The sequence below is a fragment of the Hyperolius riggenbachi genome, chromosome 7 (assembly GCF_040937935.1).
Source record: "Hyperolius riggenbachi isolate aHypRig1 chromosome 7, aHypRig1.pri, whole genome shotgun sequence".
NCBI lineage: Eukaryota > Metazoa > Chordata > Amphibia > Anura > Hyperoliidae > Hyperolius > Hyperolius riggenbachi.
The window spans coordinates 92,695,537-92,720,499 of record NC_090652.1 but is presented as its reverse complement, the minus strand read 5'-3'; the positions used below and the strand labels follow the sequence as shown (position 1 = coordinate 92,720,499).

Below are 24,963 nucleotides of genomic sequence, written 5' to 3'. Positions count from 1 at the left end.
ATGCTCCTTGAAAATTACATTTAATGTCTAGCTTCTGAGTATTTCTGTAATTGTTTCCGACGGAGCTAGCTCTTGAATTAGACCAGGGCTGTGGAGTCGGAGTCGAGGAGTTGGAGCAATTTTGGGTACCTGGAGTCGGAGGTTTCAAAAAACGGAGGCGTCGGATGATTTTTGAACCACACCCATAGCCTTTGTAAAAAGTAGACGAAGGAGTCGAGGAGTCAGAGTAATTTTGGGTACCTGGAGTCTGAGGTTTCATAAACTGAAGAGTCAGAGTAGGATGATTTTTGTACCGACTTCACAGCCCTGGATTAGACACACTGGCCTTGATTTTTAGTAATCTGTCCATTATCTCTTTATCATGTATTCTTCTGCATTCATAAAACACTGATGTGATCGCATTTTTTTGCAGAATACCCATGGCTGCAGCTCTTTGCAGCGTACACAAAAACATCTTAAACACCTCGGTGGACTGACAGATGTGGAGAAGAGCCAGGGGACCTTCAAAATAGAAGAGGAATGGCTAAGAGCCAATAAAGCAATATGTTGAATGGAGGGAGATTGGTGTGGAAGCATTGGGGAGAGACAGAGAATGCAAGTTGCGTAATGGGGGGTATTATACAAATTACACAAAGCGACCCCCAAAAAAACTTTCCAAAATTGTGAGTGGTTCACTAAACTTTGTTAATAACATTTTCTTATGTTCTTACACTATGGGACCAAATAGGTTTTCTAGGGGTGAGAAATGTCAAAAGGAAAGCACAGTACCGTATGTCTGCAGATGACAAGACAAGACCACAGTATGTCTGCACATAAAAAGATAAGACAAAGGACATTTATATTGCACTTTTCTCCTGGCGGACCCAAAGCACTTAAGCTGCAGCCACTATAGGTGCTCTGTAAGCAGTAGCAGAGTTAGGGAGTCTTGCCCAAGGACTCCTTACTGAATTGTATGAGGCATTGGTCAGGGGTGAAGTTCAGTAGAAGGTAGCTTAATGTAAAGGAGACAGCTACAAGAGGTCAATCATAGGGCTAAAATAAACCTGATGCAGAAATACACTTTTGTAATTAACCTATTAGAATATTCAATAGAGTTACTGCAAGGGCAGGGCTCTCTCCCCCTTTTGTGTCTTGGAAATCATTAAATATTTTATTCATCATGTTACTTTTATCATTGTCATTACCAATTCTGTATTTTGTATCGTTTTTGTACTTTGTCACTAATTATGTATCTTGTATATTGGTGTACACAATTGTCTGTATCACTATGTACCCCATGTTCGTTTCTTACTTTGTACAGCGCCATGGAATATGTTGGCGCTTTATAAATCAATAGTAATAATAATATCTAATTTGAGATAAGTGCCCTGCTTTTGACCTCAGTCGCCAGATCTTGTTGTGCTGTAAAATCTTGGAATGCTTTGATCTCTCTCTACTAGCAGAAAATACAGAAACTGAAAGCAGAAGTCCTCTGTTATTGTCTCACACTTCCCCCTGGTGACAAGTGGCCATAAATACACATTACAGCAGTACTAATTAGAAGCTAGGAAATGTAACCAATAAAAAATAAAAAACGTGCTAAAATAAATTGGGCTGAAGCACTTGCAAGCCTCTAAATAAATTGGCTGCAAAAGGGTTAAATGTGACACATTTATTATAAATAATATTATATTTTAAAAAATGATTATCGTTTTGTCAAAAGCACACCATAAATACCCAGATAGTCCCCACTGAAGGAAGGAATTTCAGATTTGTGATGGAACCTGGAAGCCATTCCTCCCACCCTTGCCATACAGAGATGGGTCACTCCAGCCACCCTATCTGAGCGAGAATGAGAAGGTGTGCAGGGATAAGAGGAGTCCGGTTAAACTCCAGGGCAAAGCCAAACTTCCTTCTCTCAGTTGGACCAGATTTGGATATTTATGGTGGGCTCCTGGCAAAAATAAAAATTCATTAACCACTTCACCCCACAGCTGTTTTTACCTTAAGGCCCCGTTCACACTTGCGGTTTTGTAAAAACCGGAACGGATGTCCGGACCGCACCGGATCCGGACCGGACCTAATCCGTACGGTTCCTATCCGGATCAGGTCCGGACCCGGTCCGTTTGCATCCGTTTTCCGTGCGGTATGAACACGGTTGCGGTCCGGATCCGGTTTCTTAAAGCGATAACAACCTGTAAATACCTGGGGTCTGGGAGGTCAGCAGAAGCTCTGGGATCATTGTTGGAGACAGGTGGACGTGTGGAGACCATCCGTGGATACAGAGACTGCAGTTGGGACCATGGATCCAGTCATTTTTTACTCGTACCTGGGAATTCTCTCCTTCCTGTTGTTCACCTACTACTATGTGGGGAGAAGACCTCACCTCCTCGTTATCAGACATATCATCAGACATGTTGCTGCCAAAGAGCTCCAGCATGAAATCGCTGCTGCTCCACTCTGTGAACGCTGGGCCCATGTGGTCCCCATCCAAAATGGCCACTAGAAAAAGCATAGGAAGTGGGGTAGAACGTCCGGTTTTTATAGCCAGTGTGTTGTGCGCTCTCCGGTTCTCATTGCTTTGTATTGGCCGGATGCAACAGTCCGGCTCCGCTCCGGATACGTCTGCCGGAGGAGCCGGACCAAAAAATAGCGCATGTTGGATCTTATGCCGGAGTCCGGATCCGGTCCGGCTCCGGCCCGGACGAAACGGACGCATGTGAACGGAAGCATAGACTTTCATTGCTATGCCGTGCGTCCGTTCCGTCCGTTCCGCATGCGGTCCGGCTCCGGCACGGCGATTCCGGACGGCGACCGCTAATGTGAACCGGGCCTAACAGACAAGAGCGATTTTCACCTTTGAGTGCTCATCCCTTTCATTTGCCAATAGCTTAATCACTACTAATCACAATGAAATGATCTATATCTTGTTTTTTTCACCACCAATTAGGCTTTTTGGGGTTGATATTTGTTTTCAGTAATTATTTTCTATGCATTTTGAAGAGAAAAACAAGGAAACAATGAAAAAATACACTATTTCTCCAATTTCCTCCCCTATAGTTTTAATATAAACACTGCTACTGTACATAAAACCCACACATTTTATCTGCCTATTTGTTCTGGTCATTACAAGATTTTAATTATGTCCCTAGTACAAAGTATGGTGACAATATATTATTTGGAAATAAAGGTGTATTTTTTCTATGGTGGTTTTTTTCCCTCACTAATCTCATGTGCACGGGAACGCACGTGCAGGAACGCGCACAGCGGCAGCAGCGCTGTTCGACTTATAAAAACGTCTAGGAGCCGTTGAGAGGCTCAAGCAAGACATTTTTATAAGTCTGCTTGTCATTAAGTGGTTAAACAAATTTCTTTCCACATAGGGGAATCCGTGCTCATTTTAGAACCAGTATCTCTGTGTAACAATCATGGATGATCAAGAATGGTCAAGAATGGTCTCTTCCTCCTCAGACTATACTGAACAGATTGGCATCATGGACAGGAGCCTTTACTGTAATTATCTCAGGTCTCCCAGACATATGAAAGGCGAGAATCCGATTGGCTAGAATGAGCAGCTCTTCTTCAAGGCACCACTAACAGTTAACAGGAACCATACGCTCGTTCTGCTTCTCCCTGGACCACACCTTGCTGCAAAAACATTTACGAAATTTCAGCCCAAAAAAAAAAAAATTAGTGCCGTGAAGGAACTTCCATAAGGGTTACTGGGTGTAACCAGACCAAAGTATCCTCAAAAGATCTCTCCATTCCACATTTCCTCCCTCATTTATCTATATTTACCCAGTCCTTACTTCCACCCAGAAAGCAGGCATCCATCCCGGTACCAGGAGACGATGATGACCTGACCCAAGCTCACATAATAATGCTGATTGCGCAGGTTATCGTGCTGTCCAGCTTCAGCCTACGAAATCTAAAAACTTAAAGAGAGACCGAAGGCTCTCAAAATTCAGGTTTTTATTTTTAAAATCTCTTTAATATCAATGCCCTAACGAAAACGCTGCATCCCTGCGGCTGAACACTGAACTAAATCCCCCCCAAACTCCCCGGGGCACATTGCGGGGAACGCTTCCGTGAAGAGGCAGAGCTTTGGGTTGTAGCTCTGCCTCTACACAGATCTATCAGCGTGGATCGCCGCCTCTCCCCGCCCCTCTCAGTCTTCTTTCACTGAGAGAGGCGGGGAGAGGGCGGAGATACGCTCGGATTGACGCGCATGGAGGCAGAGCTGCAGCTCAAAGCTCTGCCTCTGCTGGGCAGCAAAATCCAAAACCAAGAAAGTTGTGGATTTTTGTTGGGGAGTTTGAGGTGACTTAGTTAGTGTGCAGCCACGGGGATGCAGCGTTTTAGTTAGGGCATTGATGTTAAAGAGATTTTTAAAATAAAATCCTGAATTTTATGAGACTTCAGAGTCTCTTTAAAAGTATAAATATATTAATTCAGCCCCAAAGTACGGTACTTCTCGATAATTATACCAGATCAATTTTACTCCACCTAAGAGAAAGAACCTCATGGTATATGAATGATGAGAAACCCTGTACACCAGATCTACTGTCTCTGCAATCTGCCGCAAACTCCCACTGCTGCCCATTTCTGCAAGCATTCCTTACATACGCAATTCTGTGTTATGTCACTCTTGTCACAGTTAGCACGCTGGTGAAAAGCCCTTTATCATGCCTAAACTCAGTTTAGGCATGATAAGTTTAGGTGTGATAAGTTTAGGTGTGATAAGTTTAGGCATGATAAGTTTAGGTGTGATAAGTTTAGGCGTGTTAAGTTTAAGCACCAACTGCGTTAGCACCGCAGTGCACAGCTGATCAAAAGTTTTGCGTTAGCAAACTCTGGTGCACTTCGCATAGAGTTTAATGGCGCTGCTTTGCGTGCAGGACTTTGCACGCTATCTACACTTGTCTAAACTTAGCATGCCTAAACTTATCACACCTAAACTTATAAACTGGCTTTTCACTAGTGTGGTGCAAAGGTTATCATTCCTAAAGTCTTTTAGGCGTGATAACTGAGTTATCACCGCTTTGTGAATCAGGTCCTATGTCTCTGTTGGACTGGTTTACTTTCAAATAAGGGGTGTCAATTTTTGGCCACTCAGTGTACAAAGCTACAGGTTGCATTTTTCTTCTGTAAAAAGCCCAATTTTTCATGTAAACATTTTGCTATGGCAACAGGTAAGCACCATGGACAGTAGGAGGGGTGCTTTTCATGTGCCCAGCCATGAAAGGGAAGAATGCAACTCCTCTGAACTCTGGTGTGAACCATTGGCTGGGCGGCTGATTTGGTTGTAATTAGGCTGCGAGTCAGCAATCCTGTCAGTGTTCTGATTCACTGCAAAGGAAAAACTACGAGGAGACAGAATTTGATATATCCCTATTCACTGTGTGCCTCGCTCCCACCCTTCCTATCGATACTTCCTGAATTACACATTGACACATTCCAGGCAGACTAGCGGGAAGTTGGCTTCATAAATGGACAGGAGCTGCAATGGTCTCGTTAAGGCAGCTCTGTACAAGTGCTTGTACCGGCTTATCCAGTAATACTCCGGCTAGGGATCAAGATGTGTGTGTGGGGGGGGGGGGGGGGGGGGGGGGATGAGGTCTTCCCACTGCCACATGGGGCAAATGTGCCTGACAACCTAGCAGTAACAAAGCATTCCCATATGTGATAAGAAGGAAAGGTCGCCACACATGCACAGAAACAAGGATGTGGTGACAACAAGGAGCCTGTTGCTCATAGCAGGTGGTGAGTGGATGAAAAGGGTGCTGGTATTGCAAAGACAGGTTTTAGACCAATGACTATGCACAACGTATGCATTGAAAGGCACGTTACAGTGCACTGCATTGAACACACTGCAGCATGCCATTGGCAGGGAGGGGTGGCGCAGGATGGGCATCAGAAATCGTCAGGAAGCGCTGACTATCCAGTGGCTAGATAGTGTAATGGTAAAGGGCTCTGACACAGGAGACCTGGGTTCGAATCTCGGCTCTGCCTGTTCAGAAAGCCAGCACCTATTCAGTAGGAGATCTTGGGCAAGTCTCGATAACACTGCTACTGCCTACCTATAGAGCGCGTCCCAGTGGCTGCAGCTCTGGCGCTTTGAGTCCGCCAGGAAAAAAGCGCAACATAAATGTTCTGTGTTTGTTTAGGAAGCCCTAAACTATGTGGAAAGCTACACAGCTACAGCCATGCTTTGTACCTGCCTCCACCAGCCAGCTCCTATCCCTGGCTAAAGTAGGTGGTCTGCTTGGGGGGTCCAGCCATCCAGCTCCAAACATAAGCTTTCACATTGGATACCTGAAAGACTTGTTGCAACGGCATCACACCCCCCCCCCCCCCCCCCGACACACACACACAATTTTAGATCAAAAGGATGTAATACTTTGGTCACCCCCAGAGTCCACCTCAAAACCTTTGGAGACAGAGCCTTCTGTCATGCTGCCTCTACACTTTGGAGCTTCCTGACACACCCAATCAGGACATTTACATCCCTGGAAGCATTTAAAGGACAACTGTAGTAAGAGGGCTATGGAGGCTGCCATATTTATTTCCTTTTAAGCAATACCAGTTGCCTGGCTGTCCTGCTGATCCTCTGCCTCTAATGCAGATCAGGTGTTTGACATTATTGTCAGATCTGACAAGATTAGCTGCATGCTTGTTTCTGGTGACCTGTTCCCGCCACACGCCCGATTGAGTCCTTGCAGCCGAGATTTTCCAGCATTCCCAATTGATCCTTCTGTCTAATTTCAGCTGGAAATCGATCAAAACATCGATTCGGTGACCATGTTGCCGTATGGATTCTCCTCCAATTTTTGACCAACCCGTATTTTGTGCGACGGCAATCTAGCATGTGTTCGAAGCTTTACATCTCTATGGTCACTGACAGATGCTGGCGCAGTGTACAGTAGGGAAAGCAAACAGTGATAAACGCCTGCCAGAGATTCTGCCCCTTATCTATGCGGCAATAAAAGATTTTCTTCCTAGTGCAATTTCTGTTCCCATTGGAAAGCTCTATGCCCATTCATTATCACAGGTAAAGTGATTGTGATGATAGAAAGTGATCACATTCCCTCCAATGGAGTACACAGCCAGCAGCATGGATGTCATTCCAAAACAAATGAAAACGTTTGCGTCTGGTGTTCATTTTTGACCATGTTTACAGTGTTGGGCAGTGCTACATTCATCATTTTGTACGGGTGACAGATCAGCAGAGCCACCAGCAGCTACGGTTTAGGCATCACAGCTCATTAATGGCCTTGATATTCACTGGTGATTGCGCACAGGGTAGAAACATGCTGAAGCATCCTGGGAGAGTGACACCAGCTGGTTAATGAATGTCACTAGAAGCACTGTTTAATGCATAACCTTGCTATTTAGCTGAACAGTTAAATATGATAAAAACAGAGAGTCAAGCCTGGTACACACCATGCAATTTCCCATCAGATAGATGGGTTGAATACATAATTTCCGACAGGTCCGATCTGATTTCCGATAGTTTTCTAATGGATTTGCATAGAATATCAGAAAATCGATCAGAAAAACGATCGGGAAATTGCATGGTGTGTAACAGGCTTTATATTAATACATAATGTACATGCAGTGAATAATTAAGTCCAAAAGGTAAAAAAATGCAGCCACACAAGAAGCTAAGCAGTGGCATCTTGAAAGTATATATATATATATATATATATATATATATATATATATATATATATATATATATATATAGTATGTGCAGTACTTGGCTACTGACCTGAAGTGAAATTTTAGGTACTTAGCCCCTTGCCAGCAGCAATCCTAATTGTGTTCTCACAGCTCTCCAAGCTCCTCTTTCAGTGCTTTCTAAAGCCTTGTACACAAGGCATGTCAAGTGGTTGAGTTCGGGATCTGATCCCTCGCGTGACATTGCAGGGAGCAAGACTGTATAGACGCATTGCTAGCCTACTGGCTGGAGAAGTGTTCTGTTGCTATACAGTGTAGAAGGGGGGTGGAGAGCCGACCGGGCAGCATGTGATTGACATCATGTGGTGGGTGAGGTGAGTGGGGAGAATAATGCTCTAAGCTGGCATGCGGCCAAATCAATGAGCCAGGCTGATAGCTGGCCTAGCGTCAGATGGCATCTGCAGTCATTCTCACCTGCCTCACCTTAGTTTTATCAAGTATGTGTAGGAGGCTTGTGAAGGGGCGGGGCCCATTCTGCCACTCACCCTCCCACTTTCCTGAATGGAAGGAGGCATGGCTAGTCTGACACTCACTCTCCGATCATGAAGGAAGTGGTTGCATTGGGATTGTCAGGCTTTAAGCCTATTTCCACTACACGTGGATTCTGGATGTAGAAAACTGACTCCAATGAATGCCGTTTAGTGGAAGTATGCCCATAGACATTCATTGGAGTCAGTTTTTCTGCATCCAGAATCTGTGTGTAGTGGAAACTGGCCCTTCAAGAGAGCATGAGGGACAAGGTTGCCAAGCTACCATAAGGCCCCATTCACACTAGAGCATTTTGCCGCGATTTCAGCAAACCGCTCAAACGCTAGCGCTCTTTAAAAGCGCTAGCGTAATGAAAACCTATGGGCCCGTTCTTACTTGGGCGATTTGCGCTAATTGCCGCAAATCGCCCCAAAACGGGCAAAAACGTGAAACGCAAATGCGTCGCCTGCACCATTTTCGGGCGATTTCCTGGCGATCGCGTTTCAGTGCTATAGAAGCGCCAAATGCGATCGTGGCAAAATCGCCCACAGTGTTCAGTGATTTTTCAGCATGAAATGGCGGAAAAATCACTACTGCGAAACGCCGGCAAAAATCGCCGGCGTTTTGCATTTTGTAAGTGTGAATTGGGCCTTACTGTTTATTCATCCAAGATAATAGCCACTAGGTGCCCCATATGTGCATGAGGAGACCACTAGAGCACTTTTGCTTTAAATCGCTAGCGACTTGCCTGAACGCTCAGCTAATGTAAATCTATGGGACAAATTCCACAGTAGCAATAGCGATTAGCAAAATCGCAGGACATGCAGCATTTTGGTCGCATTTGCACTTCAATGTAAAGTATAAAAGTGCTGGCAAATCTACACATTGCGATTTGTGTGCGATTTGAAATTACTGCAAACTGTAAAAAATTATAAATAATTTGAAAGGACCAATCAGAATTAAAATCTCTAATCGCAAATCGCTAGCAAAAAGCGTTGGAAAGTTTGATGATGTAACTAAGTACTTCTGAACTGACAAAACTGCAATGGCATTTGCCTCATACAACTGCTTCCTGTGGCATGCAGCCAATCCCTATGGGGTGCATCTGGTATCACAGTGTTTGGAACTAGAAACTGTTACCCTTAAAGAGAAACCGTGACCAAGAATTGAACTTCATCCCAATCAGTAGCTGATATCCCTTTTACATGAGAAATCTATTCCTTTTCACAAACGGATCATCGGGGGGCTCTGTATGGCTGATATTGTGGTGAAACCACTCCCATAAGAAACTCTGAGGACCATGATCCTGGCAGTTTCCTGTCTGTGAACCTTGTTGCATTGTGGGAAATAGCTGTTTCCAGCTGTTTCCAACTGCCAAAAAAAGCAAGCAGCAGCTACATCACCTGCCAGTAGTTAAAATGTCACCATGTTATAAAATGTCAGAATGTATATCCGGGATTTAAAAGATTATACAATGGGCAAACACTGACTAAATCATTTGTACATAATTATTGTAAAAATGAAGCACTTTTTTTTATTACATTATTTTCACTGGAGTTCCTCTTTAAAGCGGTATCGTCACCATAAAAATCAAATTTCAACAGCAACTGGTCGGAGTGTATTAAGTGATAAAGATGCTAATCCTGCATTCAAAACTTTCAAAACTTTTTCTGCTGTTATGATTTGGAGTTATCACATACTTTAGGAACACTGGCCCTTTAGTAGTCGGTGCCAAAGAATTGCATGCTGGGGGTTCTTTTTATCTATAATTTATTCCTCCTCTTCCCTTTATTTCCCTGCCAGCTCCTTATCTGAAACACGATCCCCTGCTCACTTGTGTTTACAAGCAAGGCTGAGGTGACTCAGTGATTGGAGGAGACAAGAAAAAAAGTAAAGGGCAGAAATGACATCACGAGTTAGCCTCATCTGTGGGCAAAAGACATGGCCCCCACCAGGAACAGAATTCTCGTAATTTACTATATAACATTCACTGAAATCAAAACGTGGACAGTATAATACATGTGTTATGTAAGTAGATCAAGTATTTATCTACTTATATATGTGGTTTTTTCCCTGGCATAGTATGGCTGATCCTACTGCTTTAAGAACAGTAAGAATCCAGCTGTCAGTATCAAGTCCATGATTGGCTGCTAAGTGAGAGGTCTGTCAGCTCCCAAAAGCAAACTGAAGTATTTGGTTCCCACAGCAACCTTTTAACGTACTCCCTTCATTTTGACTGGTTTCAAATTCAAACATGGAATCTGATTTGTTGTCTGTAGCAACCAGTTTGGACATTTTTGAGTTGTGAAGCACATGGATTAAAGTTTATACAGTAAGCCTCACTAGCTGTCTTGGCCTCAGATTTGGGATAGGGCAGGCTGAGACTTGTAGTTCTTGCACAGCTGAAGAGACGCAGACCTCGTGTCTGCCATGTTACATAACACAGAAGTGAGCACAGGCAGTGCATCACGTTTGACTGTCCTATCCTGGTACATTTTTACAGATCCCATCTGTGTGATCAGCAGCCTCTAGACTGCTGTGTTCCTCCAATGCACATTCTCACATAGCTCGCATTCCAAGCCAGTTACCATGGCGAGAATTCCACCGCACCAAACCGAAGCTTTCCTCTATTTCTGATTTTCATTATTCTTAGGCATTAAAAAAATAAATAAACAGTCCATGACTTTTTCATTTTTGTATTTAAGATGAAACCTCAGTGATGTGGATGGAGTGGTGGGCAGGTAAGACAACTAAAATGTTAATACATTCTCTTATAATATCTCATCTGGATTACTGCAACATACTACTTTATGGACTACCTTCTAACAGACTAGCCCAGCTCTAATCTGTACTGAACTCAGCTGCTTGTCTCATTCATCTTTCTTCTCAATCTTCCTCTGCTGCCCCTCTCTGGGCTGGTGCACACCAGAGCGGTTCTGAAGCGTTTTTTAAAACACTTGCAGGGGGAAAACCGCTTGGCTAATGAAAGTGAATGGGCTGGTGCACACCAGAGCGGTTCTTTTTTTCCACAAATGCAAACTCGGGGGCTGCAGCATTTTTTAGATTTCTGAGGCGTTTCTGCCTCAATGTAAAGTATAGGAAAGTGGAAAACCGCTCTGAAAAACGCTAGATCAGAGCGGTTTTCCAGGTGTTTTTGTTACAGAAGCTGATCAGTAACCGCTTTACTGTAACAATATTTGAAATCTGCTACACAAAAACGCTCCAAAAAACACTAGGCATGTTTAGAAAACCTCTCTAAACATGCCTAGAATCGCTCTGAAAATCTTCCTCAAAAACCTCTAGCGTTTTGCGGATCTGCTAGAGGTTTTTGGTGTGCACTGGCCCTCAGTCAAGCTCTTCACTGGCTGCTGATTAACTAGAGGATCCAGTTCAAACTCCTAACCCTAACCTACAAAGCTCTCTACAATCTCTCTCCCTAGTACATATCCTCACTAATTTCCAGATACAAACCCAATCGCAATCTCAGATCTGAACATTATCTTCTGTTGCCCTCCTGACAATTCACGCTTACAAGATTGTGCATGCGCTTCACCCCTCCTCTGGAATGCCCTCCCACAACACAACTGTCACTCGCCAACCTTTATCTTTAAAGAGACACTGAAGCGAGAATAATTCTCGCTTCAGAGCTCATAGTTAGCAGGGGCACGTGTGCCCCTGCTAAAACGCCGCTATCCCGCGGCTAAACGGGGGCCCCTTCACCCCCAAACTCCCCCCCCCCCGCAAAATCAGCGACCAAATTGGTCGTAGATTTTGCTGCTCCTAGAGACAGGACTAACAGCTGCAGCCCTGCCTCCAGTCGCGTCTATCAGCGGCGCATCGCCGCCTCTACCCCGCCCCTCTCAGTGAAGGAAGACTGAGAGGGGCGGGGGAGAGGCGGAGATACGCGCTGACAGACGCGCCTGGGGCAGGGCTGTGGCGGTTAGCCCTGCCTCAATCCGGAAGAGATCCCCCGCTGCTCGGAGGGGATTTCGGGGGGTCGGGACCCTCGTTTAGCCGTGGGATAGCGGCGGTTTAGCAGGGGCACACATGACTATGAGCTCTGAAGCGAGATTTATTCTCGCTTCAGAGTCTCTTTAAACGCTCTCTAAAAACTAATTTGTTCCGACAAGCATATGCGCTACCGTAAGGCCACTTGCCTTTGTCCTAAGACCAAATTGCACTCCGATTGCCTCTATAGATTTGTTGTATACTACCCCCCCTCTTGTTTCCCCCCATTCCCTTTAGATTGTAAGCTCGCAAGGGCAGGGCTCTCTCCCCCTTTTGTGTCTTGGAAATCATTATACATTTTATTTATCATGTTACTTTAATCACTTTCATTACCAGTTCTGTATTTTGTATTCTGTATCATTTTCGTATTTTGGCACTATACTACTTGTATTTTGGTGTACACCATTGTCTGTATTATTATGTACCCCATGTTTGTTTCTTACTTTGTACAGCGCTACGGAATATGTTGGCAATTTATAAATCAATAATAATAATAAAATAATTACCCCAGGGTGGGACACTACAGCATATGAAGGACTGAGATAGGTTCCATTTCCCCAGTTGTGCAAAGCCTAATAAGATGCTGCCTGCATCACTAGTATGAGACACAAGAGTCCCTCCAACAGAGCCAGAAGCAGGACATTAAAAAACAGTGCTTATACTTAAACATGCTTATAAGTTTAAAATGCATCTAAGTTTCGGATAGAGAAGATATTTTTTAAAATTTATTGTTTTGCAGCCTGAAGACCGTAAGGGGCAACTGAAGTGAGTCGGAATATGGAGTAGGGTTGCCACAGTATACCGCGTTTTGATTGTGCATGATAATCATACGGCGGGGATAAATACTCACTTGCCGGCATGCACGCATGTACTGGCTTCTTCCTCCTTCCTATTCTTCAGAATCAGAAACTTTATTTCGCCAAGCACGACTGGGTCGTGCCCAGAATTGGGCTTGGCACGTACAGGGTACTGATACACGGTATGCAGTAGTTACAGATACAGATACAGGACATGCAGTAACAGAACATTATACAGAAAAACAGAACATTATATAACATTTATGCAGAGGTAGACAATGTGGCATAAGTTACAATACAAAAAAAACAACCAAAAAAGTACGCTTGAGCTGATGCGCCGTCTATGTGCAGAGTGCTTCAGTGCGTCATGGTATTGTGGGGTGGGGATGGGCATTTCCATGGCGATAGTTCAGGAGGTTGACAGCCGAGGGAAAGAAACTGTTCTTATGTCTTGAGGTCCTGGTGTAGATGGATCGGAACCGGAGCTTCCGGCTCGAGGGGAGCTGATTAAAGAAGCGGTAGCCTGGGTGTGAGGGGTCGTTCGCGATCTTTAATGCTCTGGTATTCAGCCTGGAGTGGTAGAGGAGGTAAAGAGTGGGAAGGGATCTCCCGATGATCCTCTCTGCAGATTTGATGACCCTCTGCAGTTTGAGCTTGTCGCTGGCGGAGGAGCTGGCGTACCAGACCAGGATGGACGAGCATAGGACGGATTCGATCGTGGCTGAGTAGAAATTTGTCCGAAGTTTTTGGGCCATACCAAACTTTTTCAGTTGGCGGAGAAAGAAAAGTCTCTGTTGGGCTTTCCTCTGTGTTGAGGCAGTGTTGGTGTTCCACCTCAGGTCATTGGAGATAGTTGTGCCCAGTAGGCGGACACTGGGGACTCTTTCCACTTCCATGCCATCCATGTAGATTGGAGGCGGGGTAGAGGCGCACCTCCTGAAATCAACAATCATCTCCACCGTTTTTGCTGTGTTTAGGACCAAACCGTTCTCTCTGCACCAGCGGCATATGCTTTCGACCTGGTGGCGGTACACCTTCTCATCGTTTTTGGTGATGAGACCCACAATGGTCGTGTCGTCTGCAAATTTGATTACTTTTACCGAGTCTGAAGTGGATTTGCAGTTGTTCGTATACAGAGAGAACAGGAACGGCGACAGGACGCAGCCTTGTGGGGCCCCTGTGTTAGTGATCCTAGGTTGTGAGGAGATGGTGCCTAACCTAACGACCTGGGACCTGTTGGTGAGGAAATCCATGATCCACAGGCGTAGGGTGCGGTGGACTCCTAGCGCAGCGAGATTGTCCTGAAGTATTTTAGGGCTGATGGTATTGAATGCTGAGCTGAAGTCCAGTAGGAGGATCCTGGCGTAGGAGTCCGGTCTATCCAGGTGATCATAGACGTGCTCCAAGCAGATGTTGATGGCTTCATTTGTGGACCTGTTCGCTCTGTACGCGAACTGGTGCGGGTCCAGCAGTCCCTCAGTAGAGTGCTTAAGGAGGGGTAGCACCATGCTTTCAAAAGCTTTCATGATCACGGATGTAAGTGCCACGGGCTTGAAGTTGTTGAGGTCGAGGATGCCCTGCTTTTTGGGGACAGGGATAATGGCAGACCTCTTGAAGCACGCGGGAACTTTGCCTTCCTGGAGGGACCTCGTGAAGATGGAAGAGAGGGTGGAAGCGAGCTGACGAGCACAGGTTTTCAGGTAGGCTGGCGACACTCCGTCCGGACCTGAGGCTTTCCTAGCATTTAGCCTTAGCATGTGTTTCAGTACATTCGCCTCCCTCACTGACGGTGGGGGTGAGTGCCATTTCCCATCCCTCTGTTACACGGAGATGAAATGCCAGAACAGGAAGAAGAATAAAGCTAGTACAGCTTGCAGGACCTGCCAGGAAGTGAGTATTTGTACCCCCGCCGCTGCATACACCCCGGCTCTCTATACTGCAGGAACCTATCCTGCCTACACCTATCACTGACTACCTATGCTGCAACTACATACTACTGGCTAAACCTATCCCTGGCTACCTATGCTGCGGCCACCTACTACTGGCTACACCTATGCCTGGCTACCTATGCTGCAGCCACCTACTACTGGCTGCACCTATCCCTGGCTACTGATGCTGCGCCCAGCTACTGCTAGCTACATCTAGCTACATCTATCCCTGGCTACTTATTCTGTGGCCACCTACTACTGGCTACACCTATCCCTGGCTACTGATGCTGCGCCCAGCTACTACTAGCTACATGTATCCCTGGCTACTTATTCTGCGGCCACCTACTACTGGCTACACCTATCCCTGGCTACGTATGCTGCGGCCACCTACTACTGGCTACGCCTATCCCTGGCTACCTTTGCTGTGGCTACCTACTACTGGCTACACCTATCCCTGGCTACCTATACTGCGGCCACCTACTACTGGCTACACCTATCCCTGTCTACCTATGCTGCAGCCACCTACTACTGGCTACACCTATCCCTGGCTACCTATACTGCGGCCACCTACTACTGGCTACACCTATCCCTGGCTACTGTGTGTGTGTGGGGGGAGGCACATTATTTAATGTAAGGGGGGGGTCTCCGGGTCCAAATAATTGTAGAATACCGTATACCATAATACCATCATATCGTGGTATATTTTTTAAATTGTTAACATACTGTGGAATTTCATACCGTTGCAACCCTATTATGGAGGCTGCCATATTTATTTCTTTTTTTAACAATACAGCCCTGCTGATCTATTTGGCTGCAATAGTATCTGAATAACACCAGAAACAACCATGCAGCTAATATTGTCAGAAACACCTGATCTGCTGCATTCTTGTTCAGGGTCTATGGACAAAAAAATTTGGCAACTAGTATTGCTTAAAAGGAAATAAATATGGCAGCCTCCATATCCCTTTCGCTTCAGTTCTCCTTTAAGGTTGGTTCACACTTGCTTAAAAAACGTACCCGTTCGGGACTTTTTTTTAAGCTCTGCCGAGTGGAGGAAGCTGAATAAAAATAAGATCCGTTCCACTTGTTAAAAAAACATATTTGCTTGGTGTGCAGCGCAAGCAAAATGCTAAACAGAACAGAGGCCGAACTTGGCACATTTTCCCGAACCAGAAGGAAAAATGCATGCAATGAAAGCCACTGTCCAATCTCACTAGGCTAGTTGCCGCGTCCGTCTAAACCGCTTCAATCGCCGACGTGACACAATATACTCACATGTCCCACTTCCAATGCTCAGTCCCTTGTACACAACCCTGTGGCCGGCATAAGCATGGGGATGTCCATTGGGCTGCAAAAAAAACAATGGAAATCCTCGACAACAGGGAGAAATTTTATTGGTTCATGGTGGACCAATGAAAATTCTCCATGTTGCCAGGGTGAATTGGCCTAATGCAGCCTATTAAGAGCCCCATGCTTCTACTGGCCTTCAGGCTGAATATAGGCAGACCGAGCGGTGGCGGGACAGGTAAGTGGCGATGCGTACGGGAGGACGTGATCAAAGAGGACGGGCAGACGGTGAAGTTGTTGCAAGCGGATGCAAAATGGACCAAACTAATCCGTCTAGCAGATGCGCTTACCGTTTTCATTTGTATCCACTCTAGTGTGAACCGGCCCCCAGTCAAATTCCAGGCATCCATAACGGTTGTCACATATTTATAGCAACTTTGTACTAAATCCAAATGTTATTTTAACAATGATCTTTTCTATTCAATTCTATGTAAATTTTGATATGTTGTTGAAAGAGAATTGAAGGGAATGAACAGATTTTTTTTATTTAAGGAATCGCCACGTCTGTGTTGTTTCATTTCATGATAACGTAAATGTTTCCAATTAGCCTTGTTGAAAATATTCAAAATTGCCACGTGTGTGGGCACCATTAGGGAGATATCTGTCAACAGACCGGAAACACGATAGGGAACGCTCACTCATCATTCTACATCGACTTCCGCATGCGCAGAATACTCACAGATGTTCCCAAGGAAAGTACAGCACAGCCAATTGACATTTACACAAAACTAGAACTGTTGGTTTCTGCACAAAATAGCAAGAAATGCCCCACTGATCACATATCCAATGCCAGAAACAAACAAGGAGATTTTACAGAAAGCTATTGATTTTATACACAATCGCAAGAGAGTCTAGAAACCCTTAAGGCTGCTTACACACTAAGACGTTACAGGCGCCTGTAACGCTCCCCCAACGCACAGCAATGTAACACAAGTGGGCTGTTCACACAGCCCACGTTGCGTTACATGTAACGCTGCACGTTCTGCCGAAAGTGCAGCATGCTACGGCGTTAGAGCGGCTATAGCCGCGTTAGACTGTTTGCACATGCTCAATGGGGGGCGGAGAGGAGGCGGGGAGATGCAGCTACAGTAGCCGCGCACATGGCTACTTAATATTCACTGCACTGGCGGCCGCTGATTGGCAGGCGGGACCACGTGATGCGGAGTGTCTCGCTCCGCATCACGTGGTCCCGTCGGCCAATCAGCGCCACTCTGGGAGACCTTATACGGATAGAGCCGCCTAACGCGGCTCACTCTACCGTCCTCTCCCGCACCACCATACGTTGTGTTAGGTGCACGGAGCACCTAACGCAACGTCTTGGTGTGCAAGTATCCTAAATGTACTACATTGATTTATAATGTTGGATCAAAATCATTCACACTGATTTTGCATATGTGCGATTAATTCAACTAATCAAAAATGGTAATGAACTACTGCAATGAAATGTGCATGGCCAACATTGATCATTCATTTGCAGACTCTGAGGCCTGGAACCCACTACAAAACGCTATCGCTAATCGCAATCGCTACCGTTTTGTATGAGCAGTTTGTAAGCGATTTCCTGAGCGTTTTAGGGAGCGATTTTAGAAAGTGTAATCAATTTGCCAGCGGTTGTGTAGCGATTAGCGTTTTAAACAGGGCTGTGGAGTCGGTCCAAAAATCCACCGACTCAGACTCCTCAGTTTAGGATTCCACCGACTCCGACTCCTCGACTCCGACTCCTCTAATTTGCATATTACAATTTTGTTGATTAAAAGTATGTAACATGAAATTCGTCTCTTAACTGCCAACGCTTAGGAATTTTACAAGACAACTGAAGTGAGAAGGATATGTAGACTACTATATTTATTCCCTTTAGACTAAAACTAGTCCTTGGTAAGAGTACTTGTAAAAAGGTACAAACCGGAACAAAGAACATCTATCAGGCCCTAGGCAATGTAAGTGTGGGTACATGTAAGAATGATGTGCAGGTACTCTGCAGGGGAATGAGGAGATTCTTCCTCTATTACACATTCTTCATGCACAATCTGAACAAGGTTTATGGGTGACAGACAACACCTCTGTGTTCAATGTGCACAGCATTCTCAGTGGATTCCCTGCAGCTCTGTGGGGAGTGCATATGTAGAGTATAGTACTACTGTGTAACAAAGTAAACCTGAGACAGATGAAATTAAAGTTTTATACATACCTGGGGCTTCCTCCAGCCACCTTCAGGATAATCAGTCCCTCGCTGTCCTCCTTCACCACCTGGATCTTCTGCTATGAGTCCAGGTACTTGAGCCAGTCGGGCGTAGTGCTCATGCACACACTCCGCCGCCAGGAGCATACTACACCTGTGCAGCACTATTGCGCAGGTGCAGAATGTTCCTGGCTGTGGGAGCGGCATGCGGCCGGACAGCGCTGACTGGCTGAATTACCAGGACTCATAGCAGAAGATCCGGGTGGTGGAGGACAGCGAGAGACTGATTAGCCTGAAGGGGGCTGGAGGAAGCCCCAGGTATGTATAAAACTTTACTTTTCATCCGTCTCAGGTACCCTTTAATTTGTAGTTACCAAACCAAATTTTAACAACATATCAAATTATTTGATTTCATCAGCAAAGAGAGTGCATACATTTGCATAAATCAGCATCAGTGCAGAATTATTTCCATCTCATTGACCATCTCTATAAGTGACACAGCTACACATCAGGCTTTATTCTTACAGCATAGATGTTATTTAGTACCTTATTTTTCGGACTATAAGACGCTCCGGACCATAAGACGCACCTAGGTTTAGAGGACAAAAAACAAGGAAAAAATAATATACTAAGCCTGATGCGTCCATGCTGCAGGGGCGTCCTATAGACTTTCCCCCCTACAATTATTATGTCTCCCTTGTGCCTTCCTTGTTTCCCTGTGGTCTCCTCTGTCCCTCTGCTGCTTTTATGTCCCCCTTGTGTCCATTGTCTCCCTGTGCCCTCTGGTGTCTTCCTGTATCCTCTTTCCCCCTTCCTCTGACCCCATGTCATCTGTCCCCTTTCCTCTGTCTCGATTGTCCTGTTTCCTCCATGTCCAGTGTCTGTTATCCCAGTGTCAGCTATCCTTGTCCTCTGTGTTTCAGTGTCTGCATGTCCCCCTGTGTCTGTTGTCCTCCGTGTCCAGCCTGTCCTAGTGTCTGCATGTCCCCGTGTATTAAATACATTCACGTAGCTGCAGCTATACTCAGGCTGTCCTGCCTTATATACATTTTTGTCTGTAATGTCCCCGGGTACTACCGTCTACCGCAAGTCGTTTACAGCAAGTGGAAGTCCGCACAACATACCATACATGCAGCTATCCTCAGGCTGTCCCTGCCTTCATCACCGCGCTGTCCCCACCTGCATCATTGCGCTGTCCCCGCCTTCATCACCGCGCTGTCCCACGCACTTGGATGTCCGTGATGTCCCCGGCCGGTATTACCGATGCGTTCCTAATCAGGAAGTGTCCCGCTCAGCATTGCCGATAAATGGGCCAATCAGACGGGGACGCTGGCCCCAACTGCCAATCACGCCGCACACTCTTCACTGTGCACTGTACAGTGATTGGTCCCAATGACGGAGAGGCTGTCCCGCCCTCTAGCCATCTCATCCTATTAACAGAGTTGCTAGGAGCAGTGTGCGGCGATTGGCGGTTGGGGCCAGCGTCCCTCGTCTGATTGGCCCATTTATCGACAACGCTGAGCGGGACACTTCCTGATTAGGAACGTATCGGTAATACCGGCCGGGGACATCACGGACATCCAAGTGCTTGGGACAGCGCGGTGATGAAAGCGGGACAGCGCGGTGATGAAAGCGGGACAGCGTGGTAATGAAAGCGGGGACAGCCTGAGGATAGCTGCATGTATGGTATGTTGTGCGGACTTCCACTTGTTAGCACCCGGGGACATTACAGACAAAAATGTTTTTAAGACAGGACAGCCTGCGGCTACGTGAATGTATTTAATACACGGGGACACGCAGACACTAGGACAGGCTGGACAGGGGAAGGAGGCGCAGGTCCCAATATGTAGTATTCGGACTATAAGACGCACTGACTTTTCCCTCCCACTTTTGGGGGAGAAAAAGTGCGTCTTATAGTCCGAAAAATACGGTATATCTAAGAGATTCCTGTGTACACATCATATATACAGTCACAATCAGATATACATATCTGCCCTTAAAAATACGGGGACTGCTTTATTGAAGCAGCACAAGTAACTAATTTTGATTGGTTTATTTCATTTTTGTGGACTAAGCACAGCTATTACTGTATATATACTGTATATATACATTATTTTTAATGACTATTATCTGAGAAATAGAACATTTTATCATATTTTCTATTTTAATTAGTTACAAATTCATTAGGAGTCGGAGTCGCAGTCGGTGCATTTTTTACCGACTCCGACTCCAGGCACCCAAAATTGCCCGACTCCACGACTCCGACTCCGACTCCACAGCCCTGGTTTTAAAGTCTGATTGGTCCTTTCTATTAATTTTAATTTTGTTACTGTGTGCAGTAACTTCAAAACGCTAGCAAAATAGCTCCGTGCAAGTTTTGATGAGCGATTACGCCAGTGATTATATACTTTACATTGAAGCGCAAACGCTAACAAAATGATGCATGTCCTGCGTTTGCGATTTTGCTAATCGTAATTGCTTCTGTGGAATTTGCACCATCCATTTACATTGGCATAGCGTTTAGGGAAATCGCTAGCGATTTCTCACGCTCCCTAAACGCTCAAAAAAAAAGAAAAATCGCTCTATTGGGTTCCAGCCCTGTGGCTGAATTGCTAAGACTTAGGCTAGGTTCACAGTGCAACACAACAGCCGTGTTGTAACGCAGAGTATCGCACTGCAATGCACAACCTATGCAACACTGAGTGTAGTCTAACGATGTAGTTAACAGTGATGCATACTTTTCATTGACTGTATGCGACAGAAAACGTGCAGTGCGACTGCAGGTTTTACAGGGAACAGAATTCCCACTGTGAGCCTAGCCTAAGTTCACACCATTGCCCTTATTCAAGTAACAATTTCTCCTAGGTAATATTATTACTCCTTATCAAAAAAATGCCTGTCTATGAATAAGGAAAATGAGCTGCGCAGCCCCAATATGATTAGTGACAATGCCTTGTCGCTAATCTTCCGGGGGGCCCGCTCAGCGATGGGGGACATCCGACCAGCAAGCGAAGCATTAATAGGATCCCGAGGCTTCCCTCTCTCTAGGTAAGTATCTCATTTTGTACCCGAGCTTCAGCTCAGGTACACTTTAACAAACAAAGGCTCGGTTCACACTGTATTTTAAGCCAAATGGATCCGGTAAAGCAGATCCAGTCTCTGCTTCACCGTATCCGTAAGGCTTGGTCCATATTGGCAAATGGATCCGTCAAAACTAATCTGATCACCTTTCGATCGGATCCATTTTCACTCCGCTTGCCACTCCAGCAGGTGAGGGAGGGTGCAGCAGCCGGGCGGGTGAGGGAGGGTGCTGCAGCCGGGCGGGTGGGGGAGGGAGCAGCAGCCGGGTAGGGGAGGGAGGGAGCAGCAGCCGGGTGGGGGAGGGAGCAGCAGCCGGGCGGGTGAGTGAGGGAGCAGCAGCCGGGCGGGCGAGTGAAGGAGCAGCACCCGGGCGGGTGAGGGAGGGAGCAGCAGCCGGGCGGGTGAGGGAGGGAGCAGCAGCCGGGCGGGTGAGGGAGGGTTAAAACTTACCCAGGCATCTTCTTTATTGCAGTCGGGCGGTAGAGGGTTTCTTCCAGGCTTCCCTCTTCTTCCGTGCCAAGTGACTACACACGTCATGTGACTAGTCATATGACGCATGTAGTCACATGACACGGAACAAGACAGAAGACGGAAGCCTACCACCGCCCGGCTGCAACGAAGAAGATGCCTGGGTAGTTTTAATCATCTCTCACCTGCTCGCAGGGCTGTGACACCCTCCCTCACCCACCCACCCGCCCTCTCTGGAACGGTCCAGTTCGCGCCCCTACATCCCCCCAGTGGATTTTGCCCTCCAAACGGTCAATTTCGAAACATTCCATTCTTTCGTTGCCCCAATGCAGGGCTTCATCCTCCATTTCCGGTCTGCTGGGCTCAGCAATCCGGAAAAATTGGTGCTGCAGCAAAGTTGAGTTCCGTTCAGCGGAACGTACAGAACGGATCCGTGCGATCGGACGCATGTGAACGGTTCCATAGGTTAACATTGGATCCGTTCCGTTTGTACAGTATTCATTACGTTGCTCTTTTTAACGGTAATGTGAACCGGGCCCAAGTGAACTGAATAAGGGACCTATGCGTGTTTCGTAATGCCTAAGCTACAACGCAGGCATAATGCAAAACACATCCTACACTTTATGCCCACATTATTTTCATGACATGAAGCACTGCTATGTAACGAGCGTGTTATTCTCCATGTTATCCAGAAACGCACAGTAGACATTGCATTAGAATAAGGTGGACAATGCAAAGGTGTAAACATGTACAGTAGTATGGGCAGTGCGTTCATATGCAGCGTCAAGCAGTGCGCATAGTGTGAACTCACCGTAAAGGCTGGAGAACGAAATAGCAATATCCAACCTGGAAAGGATCTCTTAACCACTTCACCACTGAGAAGTTTTACCCCTTATGGACCAGAGCGATTTTCCCCTTTCAGCGCTCCTTCCATTCATTCGCCAATAACTTTAACACTACTCATCACAACAATATAATCTATATCTTGTTATTTTCGCCATCAATTAGGCTTTCTTTGGGCGGTACATTATGCTGAGAATTATTTTATTCTAAATGCATTTTAATGGAAATAATAGGGAAAAAAAATCTAAAAAAAAAAAAAAAAAAACCAATATTTCTCAGTTTTCGACATCTACAGTTTTAAAATAATAATTGCTACCATAATTAAAACCCACATACTTTATTAGCCCATTTGTACCGGTTATTACAATATTTAAATTATGTCCCTATCACAATGTATAGTGCCAATATTTTGTTTGGAAATAAAAAGGTACATGTTTTCAGTTTTGTGTCCGTCACTATTTACAAGCCAATAATTAAACTGAAATATAATCGAGATTGAGTGGATGAGGTAGTAGAATCCATCGCTACTACCTAATCAATTTCAATGAGAAAGTAATCAATCACTTGCCATATTAGGCCATTTAATAACCCATGTACTGTTACATTATGGCTACGTTTACAGTGGTGCATTGCGGTGCGACATAATGGCCGCACTGTAACATGGAACGTCACACTGCAATGGAACACCTATGCGATGTGCACAGTGCAGCTGGTGCGGTATAACGGAATCCTGATGCAGTGCATTACCGAATACATGCGTTAACAGTGACAGATACTTCTCATCAACTATAAGCTTCACTGTATGTGATGCAACGCAAGGATAATGTGCTGCATTTCCACTTTTACAACAACCACAGTGAACAAATATCAAAAAAATAGATAAATAAATAAAAGCTCAAAAGTCCTATCCAGGATCATAGCATTACTTTTATTCTAGTCTAGAGCGTTCTTGACCCTTAATAAATCGTATGCTTTTTTTTCCCCACATCTGTGGGTACCGTTAAACTCCTCCATATTCGTCACAGCAGAATTGTCAGATGCAAAAACATCCCAAAGCTCCTCCAAAGTATCCAAATCCCTCTCAAAAATAGTAGCCCAATAACAAGAAATTGATTAAAAATGCCACAAATCGCTTTCCCACACCTAGGAGAGCGCATTCCTTCAATAACAACTGGATGTAAAGCAGACAACCTGGCAGCCTGACGTCCCAGAAATCACAGTTCCCAAGAGTTAGGAAAGTTTTGAGAAGTTTGCAAAACAACATGAAAGTTAGAAAACAAAGTTGCCCCGAGTTCCTGGAGGGCCAGAGACCCCCGAGAGGGATGCTGGGGCTCGGGCAGAGGGGCACAGAGGGTGGGTATGAAGAAGAAGGGGTATGGCTATACTCACAGCACGGTGACATTGGCAGGGACAACGTCCAGCCGCAGAAGCCCCGCTCCGGAGCAGTTCACCAGGCACGAGTCGTTATCGCACGTACAGTTGCCCGGGCAGGGCTGGCACCATCCAGCGGCTGCCCCCGATCCGAGCCCCAGCAGGAGCCCAGCGGCGAGAAGGAAGAGGGGGCAGAGCCGCAGTCCCAGCACAGGGGGGGAGGCGCCATCTTTTCTTAGGGCTTCAGCCTGGCCATTTCCAAAATTCATAGCTCACTCACATCGCATGGGATCCCCTGCTGCCTCCCACAGCAAGCCCCAATCCCCGAGCCCCGGAGTCCAGAGCCAGGCGCTCAGCTGCGAGCAGCGCTCATCCTCTCGGCTAGCTGTCTCTCCCTGCTGGCTCCTTGTGTCTTTCTCTGTCTTGGAGGGGAGGGAGCATGCAGTACCCTACAGTGAGCACCTGGTGGCGACCGAGAGCGCGAACACTAAAGAATCCCACAGGAAAAACCTCTGGAATTCCATCATAGGTCAGCAGAGGGCGCTAAGAATGAATCGACCATTGTTGCAAACAGGATGCATAGTGCTGCAGACTGCAACTAAATAAATTTTAAGTCAATGATGAAGTACCATTGGTTTGGGTATTAAAGTAAAATGACCTGCTATTGCTATCATTGTCTATTAAAGTGTTAGTGTAGTTATACATAAAGTTTACCTGAAGCGAAAATCAAATAAATAATAGACAACTACCAAAG

General features: G+C 45.8%; 1 protein-coding gene across 4 annotated transcripts in view; it reads right to left on the bottom strand.

Moving 5' to 3' along the window:
• The window catches only part of PKD1 (polycystin 1, transient receptor potential channel interacting), a 264,518-nt gene extending 239,885 nt beyond the window's left edge, over positions 1–24,633 (bottom strand). For all 4 annotated transcript variants that reach the window (XR_011022701.1, XM_068244337.1, XM_068244339.1 and 1 more), the window contains exon 1: positions 24,228–24,633. Coding sequence is in view for 3 of the 4 variants with exons in the window: in XM_068244337.1 (XP_068100438.1) it covers positions 24,228–24,478 (251 nt within the window). In the remaining variant the exon portion in view is untranslated. The remainder of the gene's footprint in view (positions 1–24,227) is intronic.
• Between the last annotated feature and the right edge of the window lie 330 nt (positions 24,634–24,963).